Source organism: Xyrauchen texanus, chromosome 49 (assembly GCF_025860055.1).
Source record: "Xyrauchen texanus isolate HMW12.3.18 chromosome 49, RBS_HiC_50CHRs, whole genome shotgun sequence".
Lineage (NCBI taxonomy): Eukaryota > Metazoa > Chordata > Actinopteri > Cypriniformes > Catostomidae > Xyrauchen > Xyrauchen texanus.
In genome coordinates this window covers 18984367-19009931 of record NC_068324.1, presented here as the reverse complement: position 1 = coordinate 19009931, position 25565 = coordinate 18984367, and the positions used below count along the sequence as shown (strand labels likewise).

The 25565-nt window shown below is 39.7% G+C and overlaps 2 protein-coding genes across 4 annotated transcripts in view; both read right to left on the bottom strand.

Moving 5' to 3' along the window:
* The window catches only part of LOC127640176 (MOB kinase activator 2-like), a 69578-nt gene extending 56069 nt beyond the window's left edge, over positions 1–13509 (bottom strand). Inside the window, exon 1 of the mRNA XM_052122604.1 lies at positions 13248–13509. Coding sequence (XP_051978564.1) covers positions 13248–13264 — 17 coding nt within the window. The 5' untranslated portion in view covers positions 13265–13509. The remainder of the gene's footprint in view (positions 1–13247) is intronic.
* Positions 13510–20686: 7177 nt separating this feature from the next.
* LOC127640523 (dual specificity protein phosphatase 8-like) overlaps positions 20687–25565 on the bottom strand; it is a 52629-nt gene continuing 47750 nt past the window's right edge. For all 3 annotated transcript variants that reach the window (XM_052123136.1, XM_052123137.1, XM_052123138.1), the window contains 4 exons: positions 25117–25283; positions 24776–24935; positions 24372–24495; positions 20687–24125 (listed from right to left, as the gene is read on the bottom strand). In XM_052123136.1, coding sequence (XP_051979096.1) covers positions 23072–24125; positions 24372–24495; positions 24776–24935; positions 25117–25283 — 1505 coding nt within the window. In that variant the 3' untranslated portion in view covers positions 20687–23071. The remainder of the gene's footprint in view (positions 24126–24371; positions 24496–24775; positions 24936–25116; positions 25284–25565) is intronic.

Here is a 25565-nt window from a genome sequence, read left to right as displayed (position 1 = left end):
TGTATGACTTTGTTTCTTCTGCAGAACTTATTTGAAGAAAAACTGAAAAATATCTCAGTAGGTCCTTAAAATGTAAGTGGATGGTGATTAGATGTTTGAAGTTCCAAAAATCACAGGCAGTCTGCAAAAACGTCATCCATACGACTCCAGAGGTTAAATGAATGTCTTCTAAAGTGATACGATAAATTTTAGTGTGAAAAAGATCAATATTTAAGTACTTTTTAACTAAAGATCTTCGCTTCCGGTAAGCTTCACGAGCGCGCCAATTTCACGTTGTACTTGTGTGACGTAGGTTGGCATGTTACCGACGTAAAGTTTAATGTTTTCTCCTCTTGGATGAGACATCTAGAATAAGCACAGAAATGCACTTTTGTGAGTAAACAAACAGCTATAAATACAGATCTAAATCAAAACCAACTAAGCTTCTGCACAGCATTCCTCCTACTCGGTTGTAAACAGCGCTGCTCTCCCAACTGTGACGCATGTGCGTCAATTCTCGTGTATCTCACGTGCCAGTGTGATAAATTGACACACGCATACCGCTGCTGACCAGAAGTGATGATTAAGTGTTTAAAAAGTACTTAAATATTGACATTTCTCACACCAAAAGTGATTGTTTCTCTATATAAGACATTCATTTAACCGATGGGTCATATGGGTGACGTTTATGCTGTTTGTCTGGGACTTTTGGAGCTTCAGAACTCTGATCACTATCCACTTGCATTTTAAGGACCTACTGAGCTGAGATATTGTTCTATTTTTATTCAAATGTGCTCTGCAGAAGTCATACACATCTGGGATGGCATGAGGGTGAGTATATGAGAATTTTCATTTTTGGGGGAACTGTCTCTTTAAAGTGGGAAATAAGACAAGAGCATGTTTACATGCATAATATTATGCCAACAACATGTGTGGTCATGTGAAAGCCTTGAACAGGTAGATTTTTGCTTAATACCCCGATTTCGTGCAAGTAAACAGATTCACTGCTATTTTTACTGGCTTATCCAATGTGTGCATGCCACTTTACATTTTGACATTAAAAAATCTAAAGTCAACCAATGTTTTGTGTTGTCGGGTCATTTAATTAAGATGATTTTTAGTAGTAATCTGGGTATTGGTGTGCATGTAAACATTGCATAGCTAATTTTTTCTGGTATGGTATTTTACATCTGAAAGCTCAACGCTGTCATATGTCACACTGTATGACAGTTTGGAAATGTTTGATGCAATTACTGCAATTACTGGAGACGTATGAGGCACATTATTTTATTTAATAAGCTAAATTTAAATCTACATGCTGTTCTCTGACCAGCACGCTTCACAGCTCAAGTTGTGATGTGTGCAGATGTAATACAAGATATAAAGACCATGAATGAGGGTGCAATAACAGGATCCAGCCTGAAGAGAGCTTGTGTGATTAAGGCCAATGTAGGAAAATACAGGCCCAAGGAGAAGATTTCATTCAGCTGTCTTCCCTCTTTCTGCACAGTTATAGGAAGGATTCAATACTTGGACAACTTGGTTGTCCATTAAAACACTTTTGAGAAACTTTTTGCCATTTTTAAAGGGATAGTTCACCCAAAAATGAAAATTCTCTCACCCTTATGCCATTTAAGAAGTGTATTATTTTTTCTTCTTCTGCAGAACACAGAGGAAGATTCTTAGAAGAATACTTCAGCTCTGTAGGTTCAAACAATGCAAGTGAATAGTAGCCAGACCTTTGCAGTTCCAAAAAGCAGATGAAGTCAGCATAAAAGTAATCCAAAATGTACCTTTTTCACTATAAATCTTGACATGAGCAGTCTCCTTGGCGATCTTGTAATCGAGCTTGAAATTATGACCATGCCTAGAGACTGCAATAGCACGATGTACAGTGAAAAAGAAGTTATATTTGGGTCTGTTCTCACGCAAAACCAACTGTATCGCTTATTAAACATTGATTAAACTACTGGAGTCCTGTGGATTACATTAATGCTCACTTTATCAGCTTTTTGTTGCTTAAAAATTCTGGCCTCAATTCACTTGTACTGAAATGAATATACAGAGCTAAAATATTTTTCAAAAATTCTACGTTTGTGTTTAACAGAGGAAAGAAAGTCATACACATCTGGGGCATGAGGGCGAGTAAATGATTAGAGAATATTTCATTTTTGGGTGAACTATCCCTTTAATTTTTGTCAGCACTGAAAAGGCTATGCTGATTTGGCCTGATGACTAAAGGTCAAATCTACAGGGCATAAAAGCATAAAGGCTTATTTTTGGTTTTAATAGACCGATTCTGGCATTAAAGTCTCTTTGACACACCATTAAACAAGTTAATCTCAGGTGATATTCAGCAAGTCTTTTTGACACTTTGTGTGATCGTGTTTGCTTTGCACTCCTAATGACCCTATAAACTCTATACACTCAATTCTTATGAATCACTTCAGATAAAAAGGTTACCACAATCACTAGAGGTTATCAGTTGTCACAAGGGTGTCAGTCTTACACTACCAGCTGAAATACTGCACACCTTGGCCTCGACGCAGCTTATTCAAGTATGTTAATACTTATTTTTTGTGTGATTCAATCAATTTAATGCATTATGTAGCCAAAACACATTTAAAAAAAAATATCATAAACAGAAGGTTGACTTTTCTTTAGCTGAAATCTGTCTGTGCTTACTAAAATGCAAAACAGTACCCCTAGAGGCCAAAGTGGTATATGTTGTTGGGCATATGGTCTTGTGTGAGCTCCATTTACAAGGTGAAATGTCCATGGAGGGGCGCCAAATGTGAGCTGTAAACAGAGTTGTTTTCAGCTGTACAGGCTGTAATACAGTGAAGAGGAATACATATTATATAAACTGAACCCCCAACCCAAACCTAAACCTAACCATCAGTGAAGTAAAAAATGGAATGCTAGAGGGAAAAATCCAACCTCCGAATCGCGCTTGTCACTGATAATGCAAACGCTATTACTTCCTGGTTTCAAGTCAGGATCCGAACCCGGTTGTCCCACGCTGCTGACGCAATACACTTTCGGTCATGCCACAAGGGAAGGTAAACCTACTGGAGCCGATGCAAACATGTCTGAGGGGAGATGTTGCTTCTCGTGAGTTGGCATAATGTAGCCGATCCTAGTGTACCGGAACTCTCAGAAACAACATGGTGACTTCCTGTGTGATCGTGTTGCTTTGTCACATACTCAACATGGTGTTATTGTGGTAAGTGTTGCATACTTTCCGAGTACATACTGCATTTGATTAAAGGGATAGTTCACCCAAAAATGACAATTGTCTCATCATTTACTCTGTTCACTGCAAATTTGGCGTAAACTAGCCACAAATTCACCACATAATTTTAGTTTGCAAATGAGCTTTGCAGCAAACTTGCGGCAAATTCTCCATTGTAGCCAAAGTATTGCCAGAGGTTCACCACTACCGGTAAAGAGCTGCAAACTTCTGGCAAACATTTTGTGGTGAATCAAAAGCTCATTGGCATTTGAAAATAACGAGACGTACGTTTGCGGCTAGTATCAATTTTTTGTAAGGGTGTATATGACTTTGTCTTCACCAGAACACATTTTAAGAAACATATCTTCGTTCAGTAGGTCCTTAAAATTCAAATTAATGGAGATTTCTATTTTGAAGCTCCAAAAATCACAGACAGTCAGCATATACATCATTGATACGACTCCAGCGGTTAAATTAGTGTCTTCTAAAGCGATATAATCACCTTTGGTGCGAATAAAGATCAATATTTAAATACTTTTACAATAATCCAATGCTTCCGTTGAGAGAGAGAGTGGAGTTCAAGCGGTCTCTAGTGTGACATTCGCATTAAATTTACATTAATTTAACAGCTGGTGTTGTATGCATGAAGTTTATGCTGACTGTCTGAGATTTTTGGAGCTTCAAATGGGAAATTGCCATCCACTTGCATTTTAAGGACCTATTTTTTATTTTTTTTCTATTTTTCTTCAAATGTGTTCTGCAGAAGAAAGAAAGTCATACACGCGAGATATCATGAGGGTGAGGAAATAATGAGAGAATTTTCATTTTTGGGTGAACTATCCCTTTAAGACCATAATTCCTGACAGTTAATAAAGTGCATTATTTGGATATGCAGGTGGGTATTATGAAAATATTCCTGGACATGCTTCATCCAGGAACTGCTGCTGCAGAGCAAGTATGGAGACTTGTTACTGCTAGGAAATATGCAGACTGAGTTAATGTGGACATGCTGGTGCTGCTGCACAATTAGACAATACGCAACACCTGCCGCACCAATCATGTATGGCATGCTACAGCACAAATAGACATTAAAAGCAATTCCCATTTAACAGAACTAGACACATGCAGCTGGGGTGGAGGTGGTTTTCAGAGATAAAAACCACAGCAGTGAAACTGGCTAATCCTCAAAACAGAGCAATTTATATCTTAGACACAGAGAGGAGGAGCCCAAGAGAGATAAGTCAACATCAAATACTGGCCCTCCAACATGTGCACAATTTATCATTAATCTCAATTATGATTCTCCAAAGATTTGTATTATTATAATGCAGTAGACACTCACCATGCCTGAACAAATTTTATTTATCCATTTATTTTATTACAAACAACCCATATTAAAAAGGCAGAACAATAAATACTACAAGGATGTTTAAATACTTAACATTTTAATTAAAATATCATTTTTGTGCATTACAGTAATGAAAACTGTGGGGGAGGTGATGTCACAATGCAAAATGCAATGCAAAAAATTACAAATCTAAAATGATACTAAAAATTTTATTTTTTTCCTTCTTCTTTTGAATTTTTCAATCACTGAAGACATAAAATCTTAACCTGGAGTATAAACATCATGGCTATTGTAAAATATGACATAGTTGAGTTCCCATAAAGCACTGGACTGAAAAAAACAATGGCTCCCTCCACCCAGTGGAGACTATTTCCTTCCCCCTGAACTTTCTGCATTCACTCTGTTTTTCTCAACATAGTGGAAATCTCCACTCAAATAAAAGCTGTATACTCCATCCTTTATGCTTTAAGTGCCCTCCTAGAAGAATAGCCAAAAAGTATTTAAAACTAACATGCTAACAGGCACGTCAAACAAACACAACCCAAATAGGTTTCCCTAAGCATATATTCAACTTGTTCCAACCCTAATACACAGGAGTACACTTTATGTAGTGTATACTCTGTTCTGGGCAGATTCAAGTCAACATATTAAAATTTACCCAATTTACTTTTTAAATAAATGTCCATTGTCTTATTCGCAAAGTATTATTCTAAAGTAAAAAACATATAATTGTTTTCATAATCTTTGATTAAAATGTAATAAACTTTTGTGCCTCTAAAACAACTTTTCTTTCATGCTGATGTAACCAAGGGTGCACGATCGCGGAAAGTACTATTAACCAATAGTATTAAAGTCTAACATGTTTTGCCCCAATCAAATCCCAGATAAAATTCATGCTCTACAATTTGTCCAGCTGAATATTCTGTTTCACTCAGAAATGTCATCATATTATTGAAAGATAAAGGGTTAAATTAAAAGGAAATTTCCCTAGTTTCTCAATACACAAGTGTTGAGATTTGAGAGTTACAACAAAAGGGAATATCTTCAGTGAATAACAACATTTTGGTCAGTTCCTCAGACAAAGCCATCATCTGACTATGGAAGACTTGGAATATACTATGGTGAAAGAGTCAAATTTGTACTCGCACAGATTCCCATTCTCTTTCATTGCATGGAAAACAGCTGATTGAACATTCTGCTAAACATCTCTGTTTGGGTTCCTCAGAGAAAAGAAACTCATATAGGTTTGAAACAACATGAGGGTGAGTAAATAATGGAAGACATTTCATTTTTCAGGTGCAGAATTCTAGAAATACACTGCATATACTGTATATTTTGTCTTTAATGACAACAACCATAACAGAATTTAAACACTTCTTTAGCCATAATATTGGGTGAATCACAAGGAAGAAGCCAAAATGTCACTTATGTAAGAAATCATATACAGAAAATGATTTGGCCCACCAGCTTGCTTTTAACCAAAATGTTGCTTTAAGTGGTCAAAACAGCAGTTCAAGAGAGGTTGCTTATGTAATGAGACAGGAATGTGCATGTATGATCTGTGTCTTTGTACCTGTTAAACCAGCAGATGATGGCATAAACCCACAGGAATGCCTGACAATGCCTAACCTTCTCTCTGTAACCAGAGGCTGAATCAATGCACAACCTCTCTCTGAACGATGGAGAGCACAGAGCAGATCTTCAAATTTGGAACTTTTCTGGCAAAAATGTTGTGTCTTGCATGTTATTGTTGGTTTTTAAGCCCAAAGCAAAACTAAATGAGAACATTTCCTTTGATGTGTGGTCTGCATGAAAAAGTTAGTCAGAAAAGTAAATCTCAGCTCTGTAGGTCCATACAAAGCAAGTGAATGGTGACCAGAACTTTGAAGCCCCAAACATTACATAAAGGCATCATAAAAGTAATCCATATGACTCCAGTGTTTTAATCCATGTCTTCTGATCCTAACAGTTTTGGGTGAGAACAGACCAAAACATTTTTGTTTTTGTTTTACTGTAAATTTGACATCAGCTGTTTTGTTGACGATCGTGATTTCAAGCTCTATTACACCTCCTAGTGCTAGACGCATGCGCAGAGCGCTAGATGGCACTAGTAAGAGTAACTGAGCTTGAAATCATGATTCCCAAGGCTGCTGGTGTCAGGATTTACAGCAAAAAATTAGTTATGTTGTGGTCTGTTCTCATCACAAACCGATTGTATCCCTTAAAAAGATATGGATTAAATAACTGTAGTCATATGGATTACTTTTATGCTTTTGGATTAAAGCATCTGCAAAATAACTAACTGTAATAAATTATTTCTGCAGCTTCATTCATTATAATGTGAGCAAACTTACTACTTACTATTAGTTGGCATAAATGTTGACCTACAAGAGAGATGTTTGCAACAGGTTTTAGTACAGCACATATCCAGTCATCTCACTTCACTGCAGCGATTTAGGAGTTAATTTGTGGTTGCTTTTCGGAGATCTAAGCACTTTAATTTCTGTTAGTTCCAGGCATCCAGAGAGCATCCAGCCATCGGACAAAATAGTTCACATTTTAATAATGACATTTTATGACAAACGCATTAAAGTCACTATGAATGAAGCATGTCTTGCAGATCTGAATGAGTATAACAACTAGTAGGAAATGTTTAAGGGACAAATATGTCACTTCCTTAAACCGATGAATAGTCTGAATAGTCTCCATTTCCCCAGGAAATGCATTAACCATCACCCCATTAGGACACACATTTTGCCACAAACCAGCAACACAAAGTAATTATTGAAGATTCCACTAGTTAAATAAATATTCCAGGTTTAATACAAGTTAAACTCAATTGAGAGCAATTGTGGCATAATTTTGATTACCACAAAAAATTATTTCAACTAACCCCTCCTTCCTCTCCGGGAACCAGCACCTTATTATGGTGGAGAGGTTTGTGTGCCCTTATGATCCTGAGGGCTGTGTTGTCTGGAGCCATGTGCTCCTGGTAGGGTCTCCCAAGGCAAAGTGGTCTCAGGTGAGGGGCCAGACTAAGAATGGTTCACACAGACTCTATGGAAAAAACGGAAAGAGGAGGAGTTACCCTGCCCGGAGGAAGCCCGGGGCCCCCGTCTGGAGCCAGGCCCAGATGGAGGGCTCATCGGCGAGCGCCTGGTGGCCGGGCACAGCCCGAAGAAGCGACGTGAAACCCCCCTCTACATCCCTTGGGCCCACCACCCATTGGAGAAACCGCAGGAGTCGGGTGCGCTGCCATATGGGTGGCAGTGAGAGGGTCGCCTCCCTACGCCTACGGGTTGTGGGGGGGGGAACTCTGACTGTTGTCTGTGCATATGCACCGAACAGCAGTTCAGAGTATTCAGCCTTCTTGGAGACCCTGAATGGAGTCCTGAATAGGGCCCCAGTAGGGGACTCCATAGTGATGCTGGGTGACTTCAACGCACACATGGGAAATGACAGGGACACCTGGAAAGGCGTGATTGGGAGGAACGGCCTCCCCGATCTGAACTCAAGTGGATGTTTGTTATTAGACTTCTGTACTAGTCATGGATTATCTATAGCAAACACCATGTTCGAACATAAGGATGCTCATAAGTGTACGTGGTACCAGAGCACCCTAGGCCGAAGGTCGATTTTGTAATCGTGTCGTCGGATCTGAGACCATATGTTTTGGACACTCGGGTGAAGAGAGGGGCAGAGCTGTCAACTGATCACCATCTGGTGGTGAGTTGGGTCAGGGGGTGGGGAAAGACTCTGGACAGACCTGGGAAGCCCAAGCAAGTAGTGCAGGTGAACTGGGAATGTTTGGAGGAGGTCCCTGTCCACGAGATCTTCAACTCACACCTCTGGCGGATCTTTTCAGGCATCCCTGCGGAGGTTGGGGACATTGAACCGGAGTGGGCAATGTTCAAAGCTTCCATTGCTGAAGCTGCGGTGGAGAGCTGCGGCCTCAAGGTTTTAGGTGCCGCAAGGGGTGGTAACCCTCGAACACCGTGGTGGACACAAACATCTCCGCAGTGGCAAAGCCCCGGGGATTGATGAGATCCGACCAGAAATGCTGAAAGCTTTGGATGTGGAGGGGGTGTCATGGATGACATGCCTCTTCAACATTGCGTGGAAATCTGGGACAGTGCCTAAGGTGTGGCAGAACGGGGTAGTGGTTCCCCTCTTCAAAAAAGGGGATCAGAGAGTATGTGCCAACTACAGGGGTATCACACTTCTCAGCCTCCCTGGTAAAGTTTACTCCAAGGTGCTGGAGAGGAGGGTTCGGCCGATTGTCGAACCTCGGATTGAAGAGGAACAATGCGGTTTTCGTCCTGGCCGTGGAACGACGGACCAGGTTTTTACTCTCTCAAGGATCCTGGAGGGGGCCTGGGAGTATGCACATCAGGTCTACATTTGTTTTGTGGATCTGGAGAAGGCGTATGACCGGGTCCCCGGGACAGACTGTGGGAGGTGCTGCAGGAGTACGGGGTGGGGGGGTCCCTTCTTAGGGCGATCCAATCCCTGTACGTCCAAAGCGAGAGCTGTGTCCAGGTCCTCGGCACAAAGTCGAGTTCATTCCATGTGGGGGTTGGTCACCGCCAAGGCTGCGCTTTGTCACCAATCCTGTTTGTGATATTCATGGACAGGATATCGAGGCGTAGTCAGGATGGGGAAGGTATGCGGTTCGGTGGGCTGGGGATCTCATCGCTGCTTTTTGCAGATGATGTTGTCTTCATGTCATCATCGGTCCGTGACCTTCAGCTCTCACTGGATCGCTTGGCAGTCGAGTGTGAAGCGGCTGGGATGAGGATTAGCACCTCTAAATCTGAGGCCATGGTTCTCAGCAAGAAACCGATGGAGTGCGTACTCCAGGTAGGGAAGGAGGTATTGCCCCAAGTGAAGGAGTTCAAGTACCTCGGGGTCTTGTTCACAAGTGAGGGGACAATGGAGCGGAAGGTTGGCCGGAGAATCGGGGCAGCGGGGGCGGTATTGCACTCGCTCTATCTCACCATTGTCACGAAAAGAGAGCTGAGCCGGAAGGCAAATGGTCTCACCTATGGTCATGAAGGCTGGGTCATGACCGAAAGAACTAGGTCACGAGTACAAGCGGCCGAAATGGGCTTCCTCAGAAGGGTGGAGGGCTTCTCCCTTAGAGATAGGGTGAGGAGCTCAGTCATCCGTGAGGAGCTCGGAGTAGAGCCGCTGCTCCTTTGCGTCGAAAGGAGTCAGTTGAGGTGGTTTGGGCATCTGGTAAGGATGCCCCCTGGGAGGTGTCCCTAGGGAGGTGTTTCAGGCATGTCCAGCTGGGAGGAGGCCTTGGGGAAGACCCAGGATTAGGTGGAGAGATTACATCTCCACACTGGCCTGGGAACGCCTCGTGGGTCCCCCAGTCAGAGCTGGTTAATGTGGCTCGGGATAGGGAAGTTTGGGGCCCCCTGCTGGAGCAGCTGCCCCCGCGACCCGACTTCGGATAAGTGGTTGAAGATGGATGGATGGATGGAACCCCTCCTTTTCTTAAAAACGAAAAAGCAAGAATTGCTGTTACATTGAGGACTTACAACGGAAGTGAATGGGTCCAATGTTTGGAAGGTTTAAAAGCAGAAATGTGAAGCTTATAATAAAAAAAAAGCACTTACATTCACTTACAATTGTTCTAAAACCTCATGTATTATTTCAGCTGTAAAATTGTTTAAACCATTGTTTTTACTGTCGTTTTAGGGTATTGTCATCATGGCACAGTTGTAAAATTGACTATAACGTGATAACAGAAAAAGTTAGTAAGTGATTTTATCACACTAAAATCAAGTTAAAACACATACTATTTCAAAATGATAGCCACAAGATGTAAACTATATGTGTTTTAATGTTTATGGATTGGCCCCATCCACTTCCATTGTTACCCAGATTTTTGCTTTTTTTTAAGAAAAGGAGGGACAAGTTATTTAATTTTTTTTTGTGGTAATCAATACTATGCCACATATGCTTTCGATTAAGCTCAACTTATTTTACAAATTCCTTTAAAGTAAAACTACTCAACTGGAAAATATATTAGAAGTCTTGTAATTGGTTGTTGATTTAAACACACACACACACACACACACACACACACACACACACACACACACACACACACACACACACACACACACACACACTACACACTAACACTAACACTAACAGGTCAATGAATAGTTTCTCATGTAGCAGGAAGCCACACAAGCAGAGGGAATTGTCATTATCTGTTAGGATTAGGGGGTTTGACATTTGGACACTTTTCATAGATCTGCATGGGAGATCTATGACATCATATCTTGGCCACCAGTCTGAAGATATACGGATTGACCCGCACCCAGTTCAGTTCCATTCAGTCAATGAGTAGAGTTTATTTTCCACTAAATATCAAAGTTCAGCATTCACTTCTTGGAAAACCAAATGTACCAAATCCAAACTCTGTAACTTTTTGTTCTCCAGAGCAGCCAATAAAATAAATGTTCATATTGTTCTGCTTGAAGGAATGTTCTAGATCCAGTCCAAGTTAAGCTCAGTCAAAATAGTGTTTTTTACTTCTCCCTTGTTTATATATACAGTGCATTCATAAAGTATTCAGACCCCTTAATTCTTTCACATTTTTTTGTGTTGCAGATTTATGCCAAAATATTTCAATTATTTTTTATTTTTTCACATCAATCTACACTCCATACCCTATTAAGACAAAGCAAAAAACTGATTCTTGATAACTTTGCAAATGTATTAAAAAGAAAACAAAACTGAAAAATCACATTTACACAAGTATCCAGACCCTTAATTCAGTACTTAGTTGAAGCACCTATGGCAGCGATTACAGCCTCAAGTCTTTTTGGGTATGATGTGACAAGCTTTGCACACCTGGATTTGGGGAATTTCTGCCATTCTTCTCAGCAGATCATCTCAAGCTCTGTCAGGTTCGGTGGGGACCATTGGTGGACAGACATTTTCAGGTCTCTCCAGAGATGTTCGATTGGGTTAAAGTCCGTGCTCTGGCTGGCCATTCAAGGACATTCACAGAGTTGTCCCTAAGCCACTCTTGCGTTGCCTTGGCTGTATGCTTAGGGCCATTGTTCTGTTGGAAGGTGAACCTTCAGTTCCAGTCTGAGGTCCTGAGCACTCTAGAACAGTCTTTCATTAAGGTTATCTCTGTATTTTGATGCACTCAGCTTTTTTTCAACCCTGACCAGTCCCCACCACTGAAAAACACCCCCACAGCATGATGATACCACCACCATGTTTCACCGTTGGGATGGTATTGCACACATGATGAGTGATGCCTGGTTTCCTCCAGACATGACGGTTGGAATTGAGGCCAAACAACTAAATCTTCCTTTCATCAGACTATATCCACCTTTCTCACAGTCTGAGAGTCCTTTTTTTTTTTTGCTAATTTCAAGCTTGCTTTAATGTGTCTTGCACGGAGGAGAGGCTTCCGTCTGGCCACTCAGCCATAAAGCCCAGATCTAATGATGGTTGTCCTACAAGTTTCTCCCATCAACACACATGATCTCTGGAGCTCGACCAGAGTGACCATCAGGTTCTTAGTCACCTCTCTTAACAAGGCCCTTCTCCCCCGAGGGCTCAGTTTGGCCAGGCAGCCAGCTCTAAGAAGAGTCCTGGTTGTTCCAAACTTCTTCCATTCAAGAATTATGGAGGCTACTGTGCTCTTGGGAACCTTCAATGCAGCCAAACATATTTGTAGCCTTCCCCAGATCTGTGCCTCGACACAATCCTGTCTCTGAGCTCTGCAGGCAGTTCCTTTGACCTCATGGCTTGGTTTTTTCTCTGATATGCATTTTGAAATATGAGACTTTATATGTGTGTGCCTTTCCATATCAAGTACAATCAATTGAATTTGCAACAGGTGGACTCCAGTCAATGTGTAGAAACATAACAATGATGATCTAGAGAAATGGGATGCACCTGAGCTAAATTTCAAATGTAATAGCAAAGGGTATGAATACTTATGGCAATGTGATATTTATTTATAATTTTTCTCAAAATCTTTTTTTTTTTTTTTTTTTGCTTTGCCATTATAGGGTATGGAGTGTAGATTGATGTGAAAAAAATATAATTTTAAGCATTTTAGCATAAGGCTGCAGCATAACAAAATGTGAAAAACATTTAAGGGTCTGAAGACTTTATGAATTCACTGAGTATATAAAAATCATGGTTACAGTGAGGCATTTACAATGGAAGTGAATGGGACCAGTCAATAAACATTCACATACACAGTTTCAAGAGTATAGACACAGGATATAAACATTATATGTAAAAAATATGATCCAACCAGAAACCTATAATCTGGTAAAACGCAGTAAAGCAGGAAATTCCATTATTTTATCACACTAAAATCATGATAACATGTTCAAAGTTTGTATCTTGTGGTTTTAGTTTGGAAACGGTGTGTATTTTAATGTTTCTGAACTGGTACAATTCACTTCCATTTTAAATGTCTCAGCTGTCACCGCGACATTTCAATGAACGAGGGAAGAGACGAAATCTTGCAATAGAACAATTTTCAAGTGTCCCAACAAACTTAAGTGAAACATTACCCAAATACTGCACTTTATTTACCAAGAAGCTAGAGTGTTTAAAGTTTAAAGTGTCAGGTTAATCTTCCCGGACGCATATGAGTGCCTAATATAATGATTGATTTATTGAACTCACCCCATCAACCAGTCCATAGTGGTGGCACGGGATGATCCACGCCAGCTCTCTGAAACTATTTCCAGGGCTAGATTTAGACTCTATGGTCTGGTTCCTCCTCCTGGATGCATCTAAATATGATATTGTATAAAAGTCTTGTACGTAGAGCAACTCCAGTCATGAGACTGCATTAATTAACCCTGCATTGAGGGTTGATGATACTCAGGTCACTGTCAGAACTGTGCAGACCGTGTTATTATGGGATGCAGGTGATCAGCGCAGGCATCAAATATAATGAGTGTCTCATACAGTAATGATTCAGACACGCTGCTGCTTGATTTCAGGAATCCGGAAGTCAACTCGGACTGCGTCTAGAACCTTGTGAGATGCCAACCAAGACTGCACCTGAAATGTTACCACGGAACGCCTAAAATGCTGTCTAGTTAGACAGCTCACTAGGTTTTTACACACATCCATCGACTCAACACCCCCACCCTTGCGTCCGTGCCTGTCATTGTTCAACTCAGCTGCAGTCAAAAGATAAACTAAAGTATCCTGAAAGACAGCTGTTTTTAAATAAAGACACATTTAAGAAGTTATGTCTCTTATTTCTCCTTCTCTAAAGCTGGCCTTGCTTGGTTTAATTGTTGTAATCATAAAGAAATACTCTTTAAAATGTAATGTATAATAATAATAATAATAATAATAATTATTATTATTATTATTATTATTATTATTATTATCTTTTCAGACCAACACATCCCTGACCCACATCTTAGTCTATAATATAAATTTATTTATTCTTAATTATTTACTGATTTGTTCCTTTTATTTTGATTTTCATTGTCAAAGTTGACGCTCTGTCTACGATCATGTTGTGGAATAGAAAACAATCTGATGTACCACCAGCAGATGGGGCTGTAGAAGTGCTTATGTGATTGCAAACACAAGAGATGAGGGGTTTCAATTTCAACCTTTTGTCCGTGGAACCCCAATATACATCGCACAGACGTTTCTGCAATGTGCCTGTGCCATCTGGCTATATATATATATATATATATATATATATATATATATATATATATATATATATATATATACATATACAGGTGAAACTCGAAAAATTAGAATATCGTGCAAAAGTTCATTAATTTCAGTAATTCAACTTAAAAGGTGAAACTAATATATTATATAAACTCATTACAAGCAAAGTAAGATATTTCAAGCCTTTATTTGATATAATTTTTATGATTATGGCTTACAGCTTATGAAAACCCCAAATTCAGAATCTCAGAAAATTAGAATATTACATGAAATCAATAAAAAAAAAGGATTTTAAATACAGAAATGTCGGCCCTCTGAAAAGTAGAATCATGCATATGTACTCAGTACTTGGTTTGGGCCCCTTTTGCATTAATTACTGCCTCAATGCGGCGTGGCATGGATGCTATCAGCCTGTGGCACTGCTGAGGTATTATGGAAGACCAAGATGCTTCAATAGCGGTCTTCTGCATTGTTTGGTCTCATGTCTCTCATCTTTCTCTTGGCAATGCCCCATAGATTCTATATGGGGTTCAGGTCAGGCGAGTTTGCAGGCCAATCAAGCACAGTAATACCATGGTCATTGAACCAGGTTTTGGTACTTTTGGCAGTGTGGGCAGGTGCCAAGTCCTGCTGGAAAATGAAGTCAGCATCTCCATAAAGCTTGTCTGCTGAAGGAAGCATGAATTGCTCTAAAATGTCCCGGTAGACGGCTGCGTTGACTCTGGACTTAATAAAGCACAGTGGACCAACACCAGCCGATGACATGGCTCCCCAAACCAATACAGACTGTGGAAACTTCACACTGGACTTCAAGCATCTTGGATTGTGTGCCTTTCCATTCTTCCTCCAGACTCTGGGACCTTGGTTTCCAAATGAGATGCAAAATTTGCTCTCATCAGAAAAGAGGACTTTGGACCACTGAGCAACAGACCAGTTCTTTTTTTCTTTAGCCCAGGTAAGACGCTTCTGATGTTGTTTGTTGTTCAGGAGCGGCTTGACAAGAGGAATACGACATTTGAAGCCCATGTCCAGGACCCGTCTGTGTGTGGTGGCTCTTGATGCAGTAACTCCAGCCTCAGTCCACTCCTTGTGAAGCTCCCCCACACATTTGAATGGCCTTTTCCTGACAATCCTCTCCAGGCTACGGTCATCCCTGCTGCTTGTGCACCTTTTTCTTCCACACTTTTCCCTTCCACTTAACTTTCTATTAATGTGCTTTTGATACAGCACTTTGAGAACATCCAACTTCTTTTGCAATTACCTTTTGAGGCTTTCCCTCCTTGTGGAGGGTGTCAATGATGGTTTTCTGCACAACTGTCAGGTCAGCAGTCTTCCCCATGATTGTGAATTCAACTGAACCAGACTGAGAGACCATTTAAAGGCTCAGGAACCCTTTGCAGGTGTTTTGGATTAATTAGCTGATTAGAGTGTGACACTTTGATCCTACAATACTGAACCTTTTCACAATATTCTAATTTTCTGAGATTCTGAATTTGGGATTTTCATAAGCTGTAAGCCATAATCATCAAAATTATATCAAATAAAGGCTTGAAATATCTTACTTTGCTTGTAATGAGTCTATATAATATATTAGTTTCACCTTTTAAGTTGAATTACTGAAATTAATGAACTTTTGCAGGATATTCTAATTTTTCGAGTTTCACTTGTATATTTACACTAGTGGCAAAATGTTTGGAATAATGTACAGATGTTGCTCATATGGAATATAATTGGTACTTTTATTCACCAAAGTGGCATTCAGCTGATCACAATGTATAGTCAGGACATTAATAACATGAAAACCTATTACAATTTGAAAAAAAAAAAAACATTCAGATAATCTTAAACTACTTCAAAGAGTTATCATAAAATAATCTTCCATGTGCAGCAATGACAGCTTTGCAGATCCTTGGCATTCTGTCAGTTTGTCCAGATACTCAGGTGCATTTCATCCCACACTTCCTGTTGCACTTGCCATTGATGTGGCTGTAATGTCGGGCACTTTTCACGCACCTTACTGTCTAGCTGATCCCACAAAAGCTCAGTGGGATTAAGATCCATAACACTCTTTTCCAATAATCTGTTATCCAATGTCTGTTTCTTTGTCCACTCTTACCTTTTCTTTCTCTTTCAAAAGTGACTTTTTATTTTCAATTCTTCCCATAAGGCCTGCACCACTGTGTCTTGTATTTACTGTTGTACATGAAACTGGTGTTGAGCGTGTAGAATTCAATGAAGCTGTCAGCTGAGGACATGTGAGGCCTCTATTTCTCAAACTATGACTCGGATGTACTCATCCTCTTGTTCTTCACATCTCTTTATGTCCTTGTTAGAGCCTGTAGTGTACACCTTTGTATGAAATCTGTACATTATTCCAAACTTTTGGCCACCAGTGTATATATATATATATATAAATATATGCACAGTGTTAAGGACATTTTTATTGATTAAATTTGACCTTAAAAACAAACTTGTATACATATTTTTAATTAATTTAACGTGGCATTGACATTTTTTCACAATCTCCTCAAACCTCTTGTAGTTCTATCATTAACCGCTAGGCCTAGATTTCAATGACATGCTATCACAATAACATGATTTTTTGCTCAGGAATTACAAACGGATACCCCCATGGGACTCGATTTACCGGGCCTACTCCATTGATCATGACATCATCTCAGACAGTTGTGTAGTTGCTAGTCATATCTTTCGCTATGTGAAATAGTGATAGTGGTACAAAGGTATAGGAAGGACACTGGAACAAACTTTACTGAAAACTCATAAAGGTTTGAGTCTGCTTGAACTAAGGATAAAGTCAAAAACAGCCAACCAGCTGGTTTTAGCTCATTTATTTATTTTTTTATTTATTTTTTTCCTGCAGGGATATAGGCAACAAACTCTCAAACATGTCCAATAAAAGTGTAGAATAAATGTGAATTAAATATTGTACATCCTTTTAAAAAAATAATTTGCCATAAGGTATTTAAAAAAACAAACAGAAAAACATTGAGTTTGCTTTGTGTGTCTGCACATTAAGGTTATGATCGGGTTTAACTTTGCAACCAAAAAGGTTTGTTGGTTGCAATAAAGGTCATTTAGCCATTTTCCATTGTACAAATCAATACACACTTATCTGGTTCCAGACACTCCGTCTCCTGCCTTTCCCTGAGCGATGAGGTCGATGCCTGAGGAATCAGTACCTGTGATTCAAGTGCACAGCTGGTTCACCTGACAGTTATGGTGTCTCCTTTCATCCACATGACTGAAATCCCAAGACATGATGCATCTGGAAAGAGGTATGACAAATAAACCAGAATCAATGGAACAATGTCACCGCCCACCAATGGATGGCAGCACTATACAACGTAAATTGCAACAGAGACAGAGGCGAAGCTTTGTTGTCAGTAAACATTTTGCATGGTACATTTATACAGTGCTTGGAGAAAGCTCTAAATTTGTAATCTCATTCATCTTGGTAGTTTCTCGGCTGGTGCAGGACCCCCCAGAAGTATATGATTTGAAATTTGCCATTTGGGGGTCTGTGGAGAAAAAGTTTTTTGGGGGGGCCCAGATGATATAGCATCTATGAGAAGGGGCTCAGTGGGCTATGCCTAACCTTGACGCCTTGGCACATTTAAATATTTTTCAAGTAGTTTGATTAAAGAATCAAGAAGTTCTCATAACACAGGGTTACCTGTAGTACTAGCATCTCCAAAGAAAGGTGCTAAATGTTGTACTTTTGGGAACATTGACTTAAGGCATTAGAAATATTATGCTAAAAGTCATTCAAGGTCTCTCAATGAGTCTTGTAATGCTATTAATTGTAGTGTATAAACTATGGAGATATACAGTATACTAAGCCAAATCATATTTTTAATTGGGACTACATTGGAACAATGAGGCTAAAGTACTTTCATGAAGTGCATGAGTACATTATTTTGGGGCCCAAAATGTAAGCTTATAGAATTTGTTACGATAGTGAAGAAACACTTTCGAATGGTTGTGATTTACAGTTATTTGAGGACAGAGGCAATAGGGCAAGAAACCTCACGGAAAGTTACCTGCCAACTCCAGCAAATGGAATTGCAAAGAATTGCTGCTATGATGTAACATGTTTTATAAGTTGCCATATATAAACTCTGGGATCTGAGAGTTCTCTGACACTCAGCATGGCCACATCTGGGAACAATCAACTCCTGGAACAAGTCCTTTCTCTCTTGTATCCAATCGCTTACAATCACATGCTTATGCTTTCTTTCACACACACAAAACCTTCTTCATTTTAATTACATTACATTAAATGTAATTTAAATTATAACATAATTCATTGCTACTACTATGACTATATTATTTTGAATATAACATTGGAACCATGTTTGCTCTTCTACTTCAAACAAGAAGCACTTATACTAATAGGAGTACCAAGAATAATTGTATATTTAGTGCAATATAATAAAAAAAGAAATGATAGAATATGTACATATATTATAGTTCTGGAGACCCTTTATAATAAGTTCAGTTAATACAGTGTTATTGTTTTCCTTATCAATAATTTTTATTAATTAATCATTTGTTCGAAAATCCCAGCTTTGCAACACTGACTAATCTAAGGCCATGAGTTTGGTGCGGGACCACCTATTATTCTGACATATTAGTCAGAAGGCATATTTGAAAAATCCTTATTTTTGCTATCCTGTTTGTTGACACTAGAGCCACTGGAATTACACACGTCACCTTTAAGCATTACGTAATGTTTGTTAATGACTTAATAAAATGTATTATAAAGTGTCAACAAACAAGAATCAATTTTAGAAATCTAAGAGCATCCATGTTAAAGGTGGGAATTTGAGCTTTGATGGTAATATGAGGGAGGAAGACAGGAGGCTCTTTTGTGTCGACTGTGTCATCATGCAGTCATCGTCAGCTGGCCTTCCGTAATCATAATCTCACAGAACACGCAGTCCAAACACACTGCCTCACTTTAATAACTCAACAAACATCTCATCACACACGTTTGTGTAGCTATCACCAACAGAGCACAACATATTCCTTAGTTATATTACACAAAATGAGACTAATACTGTTACTACTATTTACACTAAGGGCTGGAGATACCCACAAAGTCACTCATTCATGCTTCTGACACTGAAAACAAGACAAGGAATGAAAGAAAAATCCCCAAGTTGAGCGAGAACAGAACAGCATTCTCAAGTTCTTCAGTGGGAAGCTGGGAATTTTCCTCCTTTTCCCAGAGGACTGAGTGTTCCTGGCCACACGGAAGGCCTTTCATACCATTAGGTTTCACCTTGACCCCAGAGATCTGTGTGTGTGTGTGTGTGTGTTGTATCAACTCAGCACTTTCAATGTGTTGTGTTCACTTAGGTGATGGGAGTTTTTATGCCACCTCTCTGCTCCTTCTTTTTCACATGGGACCGACAATAAAGACGGGTCCTTATGGAAGAGAACAATAGTGAGGAGTTAATGAAGAGGAAACCTCCAAAATATGTGCAGAATATACTGAATTGCAACAGAGGTCAGGTATGCAGATCCCGTTGGGACAATATGGATTCTGAATTACACACCACCCTGCATGTCTTCCATAATGTGAATTAATTAGAAACATTTTCGACCAAGATTAAAGCCTAGCAAGAAATAAACTTAAAGTAACCCTCTGTACTACCTTACTAATTTACTTACCAAGTACAAAGATGTTACATACAAGATTTTTGTGGAGGAAAATCCAGTGCATGGATTTTTTTTTAATATAATAATGCATAAACATATATTTATATATTGTTTGGTCTGTTTTGCAGATTTGAGTAATTAGCAGCAATTTTTAGTATTCCTTACAATATAGGGTCTCATGGTAAGTCCTTAATATGAACACAGTTTCTTCTTCAATTTTAATATGTCAACATGTAAGCAAAATTGACTCTACAAAATTGAATAAACTGTACCTTACAGGTCATATTGGACATGATTCATCATCAAATGCACAAAAAAAATGCCAATTTTTACCAATAGGCATTGTTTTATCAAACCTGCATTCAGGTCTGGTTCCATTAAACATGGCATAAAACGCACACTTTCACAATTCAGTCACTTCCCAATGGATAAAATGAAGTACCAACCTAAATTATTATATATTTTTTAAATGTAATATTCTTTTTCAGAAACATGTCACATTATGGAAGTAAAATGATCTGAGAGTGCTGTTTCATGTTTAATTGAACTAAACAATTATCTTTTTTTTGACCTGCCTACAAACCACTATAACTCCTCTTTACAATATGCAAAACCAAATTATAATACTGTTTATTATGGAAACTCTTCTTAATCTCTGATCTTACACAAATGTGCCATATAGCACACACATCAAAGGAAAATAAATCAGGTCTGGAAACATTTTCATATTTTGTAATGTTTGTATTTTGTTTCATAGTCACAAAATGGGTACATGGGGAGGAACAAGCCTTTCAAAAGAACCTGAGGTATTTTGCGTCAAGCAGCCTAAGGTATCAAGATTTTCTCTTAAAAAAAATCCCTATATCAATTAGTTTTGGTGATACGATGCTATTCACACAACATAATAATAATAATAATAATAATAATAATAATAATTAGTTGCCAACTATTTAACAATTTCAGCAAACAAAGGACAGCCTGCATCTTTTTATTACATGTTTTAAATAATGATATCAATGACTATAAAAAATATAGTTCAGGGAAGGAAAAGGAAAGACAGGTAATGTCTCACACAAGGAAAAAAGGAACTTACAGCAGCACAAATACAAGATCAAATGTTTGCCATACAGAAAAGCTAACTGAAAAATACAGACATAAATAAAATGCTGAACTATATCCCAGCAAAAGGGCAATTCCATTCACATCTGCACACACACATACCCTTTCTTGAGTTATATTTAAACTTTGGAGCATTCTAGAGAATATGAGAGGAACATAAAAAGGGAGCAAATGAGAGAAAGAGAGATTGGTGCTAAGAGAGAATGGGAGAAAAAGACAGTAAAAGAGATAGAGATAGAAATGGCATTGACTCATCATTAGCTCCCAGAGAAAAAAGCAAGCAGAATGTATTGTTACTATTGCAGATTCTGTTCTCATCAGTGCCCGGCTTTTTTATTAACCAATTGAAACTAGTTTACTGACAGAAACAGTAACTCTATCGCACCATCAGGCAGGTTTAAGATGCATCTAGTTGTGCATACTTTTTCCAAATGGCTCTACAGTCATGAATGAAAAGGTTAGGGGCTTTTCTCCACTCCAGGATGCTAGTCTGTAGGAGCATCTGCAAAGGGTCCATCTGTCAGTCATTTACTGTATATCATTCATTCACACATCCTCCCACTGTCAGACCCAAACAAACAATAAATAAAGCATAAATATGCAGAATAAATGGGGGACAAAGACAAACCCCTTTAGAGTCCCTGTCATTGTTTCCCTTAATTTTGTCTTGTGTGCTTGTTAATACCAAAATCAATTTCTTGAAAATCAAAATAAGTCACTACACATTTTACAATGCGGGGGGTATCATACATATTCTTCTAGATTATTCATGCTGGATTAAAGTCTTTAATAATTCAAGCCAGCAGGCTGGACACACACCACAGGACATCAATTGGTTACACACTTTTTTTCTTTGTAAAGCGTTGTGGTACCCTTTTAATGAGAACATCCAAAAACTTTCCTCGTAAATCAACAGAAAGTGCATTTAATTGTCAGATAATTCCTTGTAATAACCTCGTTCCCTTATAAACAAAAAGTAGGACAAAATAAAGAAGTAAAAATACATATTGCTTGTAGTTGCGTATTGATCTTGCGAGTGTATTTGTAAATATCACTGAAAAATAAGATCAACACTTAAAAAAGTGGGGGAAACAAACTTGACGATATTTATATTATTTCTCACTACCAGAATGAACCAGTAGAATAAACTGTAACTTAGAGAATGAAAAAACAAAAAAACATTTAAAGGTCCGCTGAAATCATTGTGTATAGTGTTTATAATATTCATTTGTAAGAAAAACAGAAGCCTTGAAGCATGCTCGGTGAGAGGAACATGGGTAGCACAACAGTTCGAGCATCACCCTTTGGGTAATGGAGGGAAGGACAAGACCCTAAAATCGGGGTAAAAAGAATGACAGAGAGGAACATTATGGGAAAACACCCACAATGCTTTTCCTTCATGACATGCCTGGTTCCTCCTCCAGGATTCCATGAATGCTGGGATGCAGGAAAATGGTGGACAAAGCACGGTACAAAGAGGCCTTCATTAAGCTAGTCAAAGCATGTACGACCAAGGCTTAGTCTGTGCTGACTCCTTGTGCTGTGGTGGTGTAACTTCACTGATTCCAGGGCGGCAAATAAAAGAAACAAGTGTGAGCATAACAGCCATGCTTGATTCTCAATACACCAAAAGACTGATAAAGTTTTTAATTTATTTATGTGGAACAAGGGGTTTGTTACAAGAGCGAGGGGAACTGGTTGGATTCCGCAGTTGAGTCTCAGCCCCCTCTCATCTGGTGATGGCTATGGCTTAAAAACAGTAGAAAGACAAAAGCAAAGTCAATCTGCATCCGGTATTACTGGCTTAAAAAGAGACAAAAAGTCAAATTTCTGAGAACCAGTCATTATTGACAAGCCTATGAACTAATATAAATATTCTACACAAAAGCCTTCCAGGCCCATACAAATTTTTCACTCTTAGTCATCTTTGCCTATAGCTGGCGGCCTGGCACCTGTCCACCTGTGTGTAAAAGTCCACGGGGGCTGTGCAGGGGATGTCAGGATACTTCAATGATTTCCATGCTTCCAGAGAAGCTGGACTGCTTGCTGATCTTTCCCAATTCTTCCCTTGAACGTGTCTCCAAGATCCCCTCTTCGAACTCCATCTGACAGCTGCGGCGTTTGAACTGTTTATCGGCAGCACTGGAAGTTGGAGCATCTTCATGCCAGCTGCCCCTTGAGTCTCGTGGCTCACCTGCCTTCTCCCGTAGATGCACGGCCTCACACGGTCCTGGGAGACTGCTGCAGCCCAGCATTGGAAAGTGTACCGCCCCTCCGCCACCTCCACTGCTGTTCATTGACTCTGAGCTGTAAAACCAGGGGGCTTCGCCTGTTGGCGTGACAGGGGTGGTGGCCTGTACGGTGTCTCTATGCTTGGTCCACATGGGCCCAGTGCCCACAGTGGGAAGGCTAAGCAGCAGGGAGGGTTTCAGATTGTCATCAAGACTGGGACTCTTGTGTGCAGGGAGTGAACGCCCTAAGTGTAGGCCATGCGGGTGGACTGGAGAACTTCCAGTGCTGCTACCACTCTGCTTGCTTTTTCGGCGTGAACGAGGTCTTGAGCTGCCCTCTGGAAAGAGGCCTGGGGATTCAGCTAAGCCAGGGGAGTACTGGCAGACACCATTAGCTTCTCCAGCCTCAGGACTATCTAGCTTGCAAAGTTTGGGAACATCCTCTGTATGCACAGGTTCAAGGTGAGGACAGTGGTTGGGCTCGTAGACAGATTTGATATCGAGTGAGAAAGAGCGCTTGAGGCGGTTGGTGTCCAGGATACGGTCGGCTGACAGGTTCAAACCATTAAAACCCTGCTGGAGGGAGTTTGGAGAAGGAAGCTTGGCATATAATTCCAAGCTGTCCTTCTCAGCCTCCAGATGGCCCTTCTCAGGATCACCAGAAAAGTCTCCTCTAGGCTCTGAAGATTCCTTCAACTGCTCCAACTTCTCCTGACCTGAAGACAGAGCCTTCAGCAACCTCAGACCTTTCTCAAACTCCAGCAGCTGTCCCAGGAAGTTGAAGTTGGGTGATATTGAAGGTCTGCGGTCCTTCACAAACCTGGAAACACAAGATAAACAGAAGGAAAAGTTACCCTACGGACAAATATGCATACATGCAAAGGGAGAAATCTACACAAAGACACATCATGTGAGCTTTTGTGAGCCTTGGAAAAAAGTGTATAGGAAGGCCAAAACAGGTGATCTATTTTACATGCTGCAGGAAACAGCTCTAAAATTAGAGCTTGCAGAAAACTGCTTTCAGAGAATGTGCAATTTAAGCTGCAGGGTGTCTGAGTAAGTTTACCTGTAAGCGTCATCTGATGACAAGCCCATTGTCTTCATGATATAAGCAATGGCGATGGTTGCGGACCTAGATATGCCAGCTAAACAATGGACAATAACTCGGCTGTTGGAAACCTTCGCTTCATCTGAAAGGGAGATGGGAAAAACTTGAGCAAACACAAAACATGCAAGACAATCAAATAATTCCTCAGTGACAAGCCATATAATTTCTGTAAATCTGCTTTAAGAATCAAATTAGTTCTTCCTGATATCATCACAGGGCAAGCTACTAATCTTTCAAGTAAACACATGAAGGTATGCTTAACCTAAATCTTAATCTAAACAATTAGAGCAGAGATCAGACAGCCTATCAGCAAAAGAAAACTTTAAAGAACACTTCTCCCATTGTCACAAGAAGGTTCTTACCAATAAATTTGTTGGTTTTGTCTAGCCATGGCAGGAGTTTTTCACAGTAGTTGTCGTTGACAGGAATGCGCATAAAATGGCTCTCTGAGATGAACTCAGGCTTTGGGCAGGTGTTACTGGCATTTAACACATATGTGATGCCATTCTGAGCCATCAGATCCTACGTTTGAAAAAAAAAATTATGTATGAATTCTTCGGAAAAGATTACCAATAGTATGTGCAAATTGAGATAAAGTGCTCCTGTTTTGGAGCAAGTTTTGGACAAATTCTGAACCAAGCAGACCAAGGTTTGGACCAAGTTCGAACAAATTAAAAAAGTTCTTAGTCACATTCAGTCCCACCTTGTTGAGTACATCTTTCTGTGAGCCCAGGTAGAGATGGGGCAGGATTCGTGTAGGACCCACATTCGCCACGGGCAGGCAAGGCTGCGACAAGCTCATAGGCAGAGTTGCCACTGGTTTCCCTTCACACAGGCCTGGGAAACAGGACGAGAATGCTGCAAAACCACCTAAAGAAACACATAGAGAAAAGAGAGAAAACTTTAGGAACATGATCTCCTACCCATGTAATAGAAGAGAGACAAGATCAACAGGAATGCCGGATTTTTAAACTGACAGCATTGACATTGTTGTAACATTATTAAGTCATTATGTAAGCGATGCTCCTCAAAGGTTCTCAAGCAGTAACTGAACAAAGAAAGTGTAACATGTAATCTAAGAATAATGACTTACAATGGTCATATTTCAATTCAAAACACATCATATACTAAGAAAGCACATGCCGATGTCAC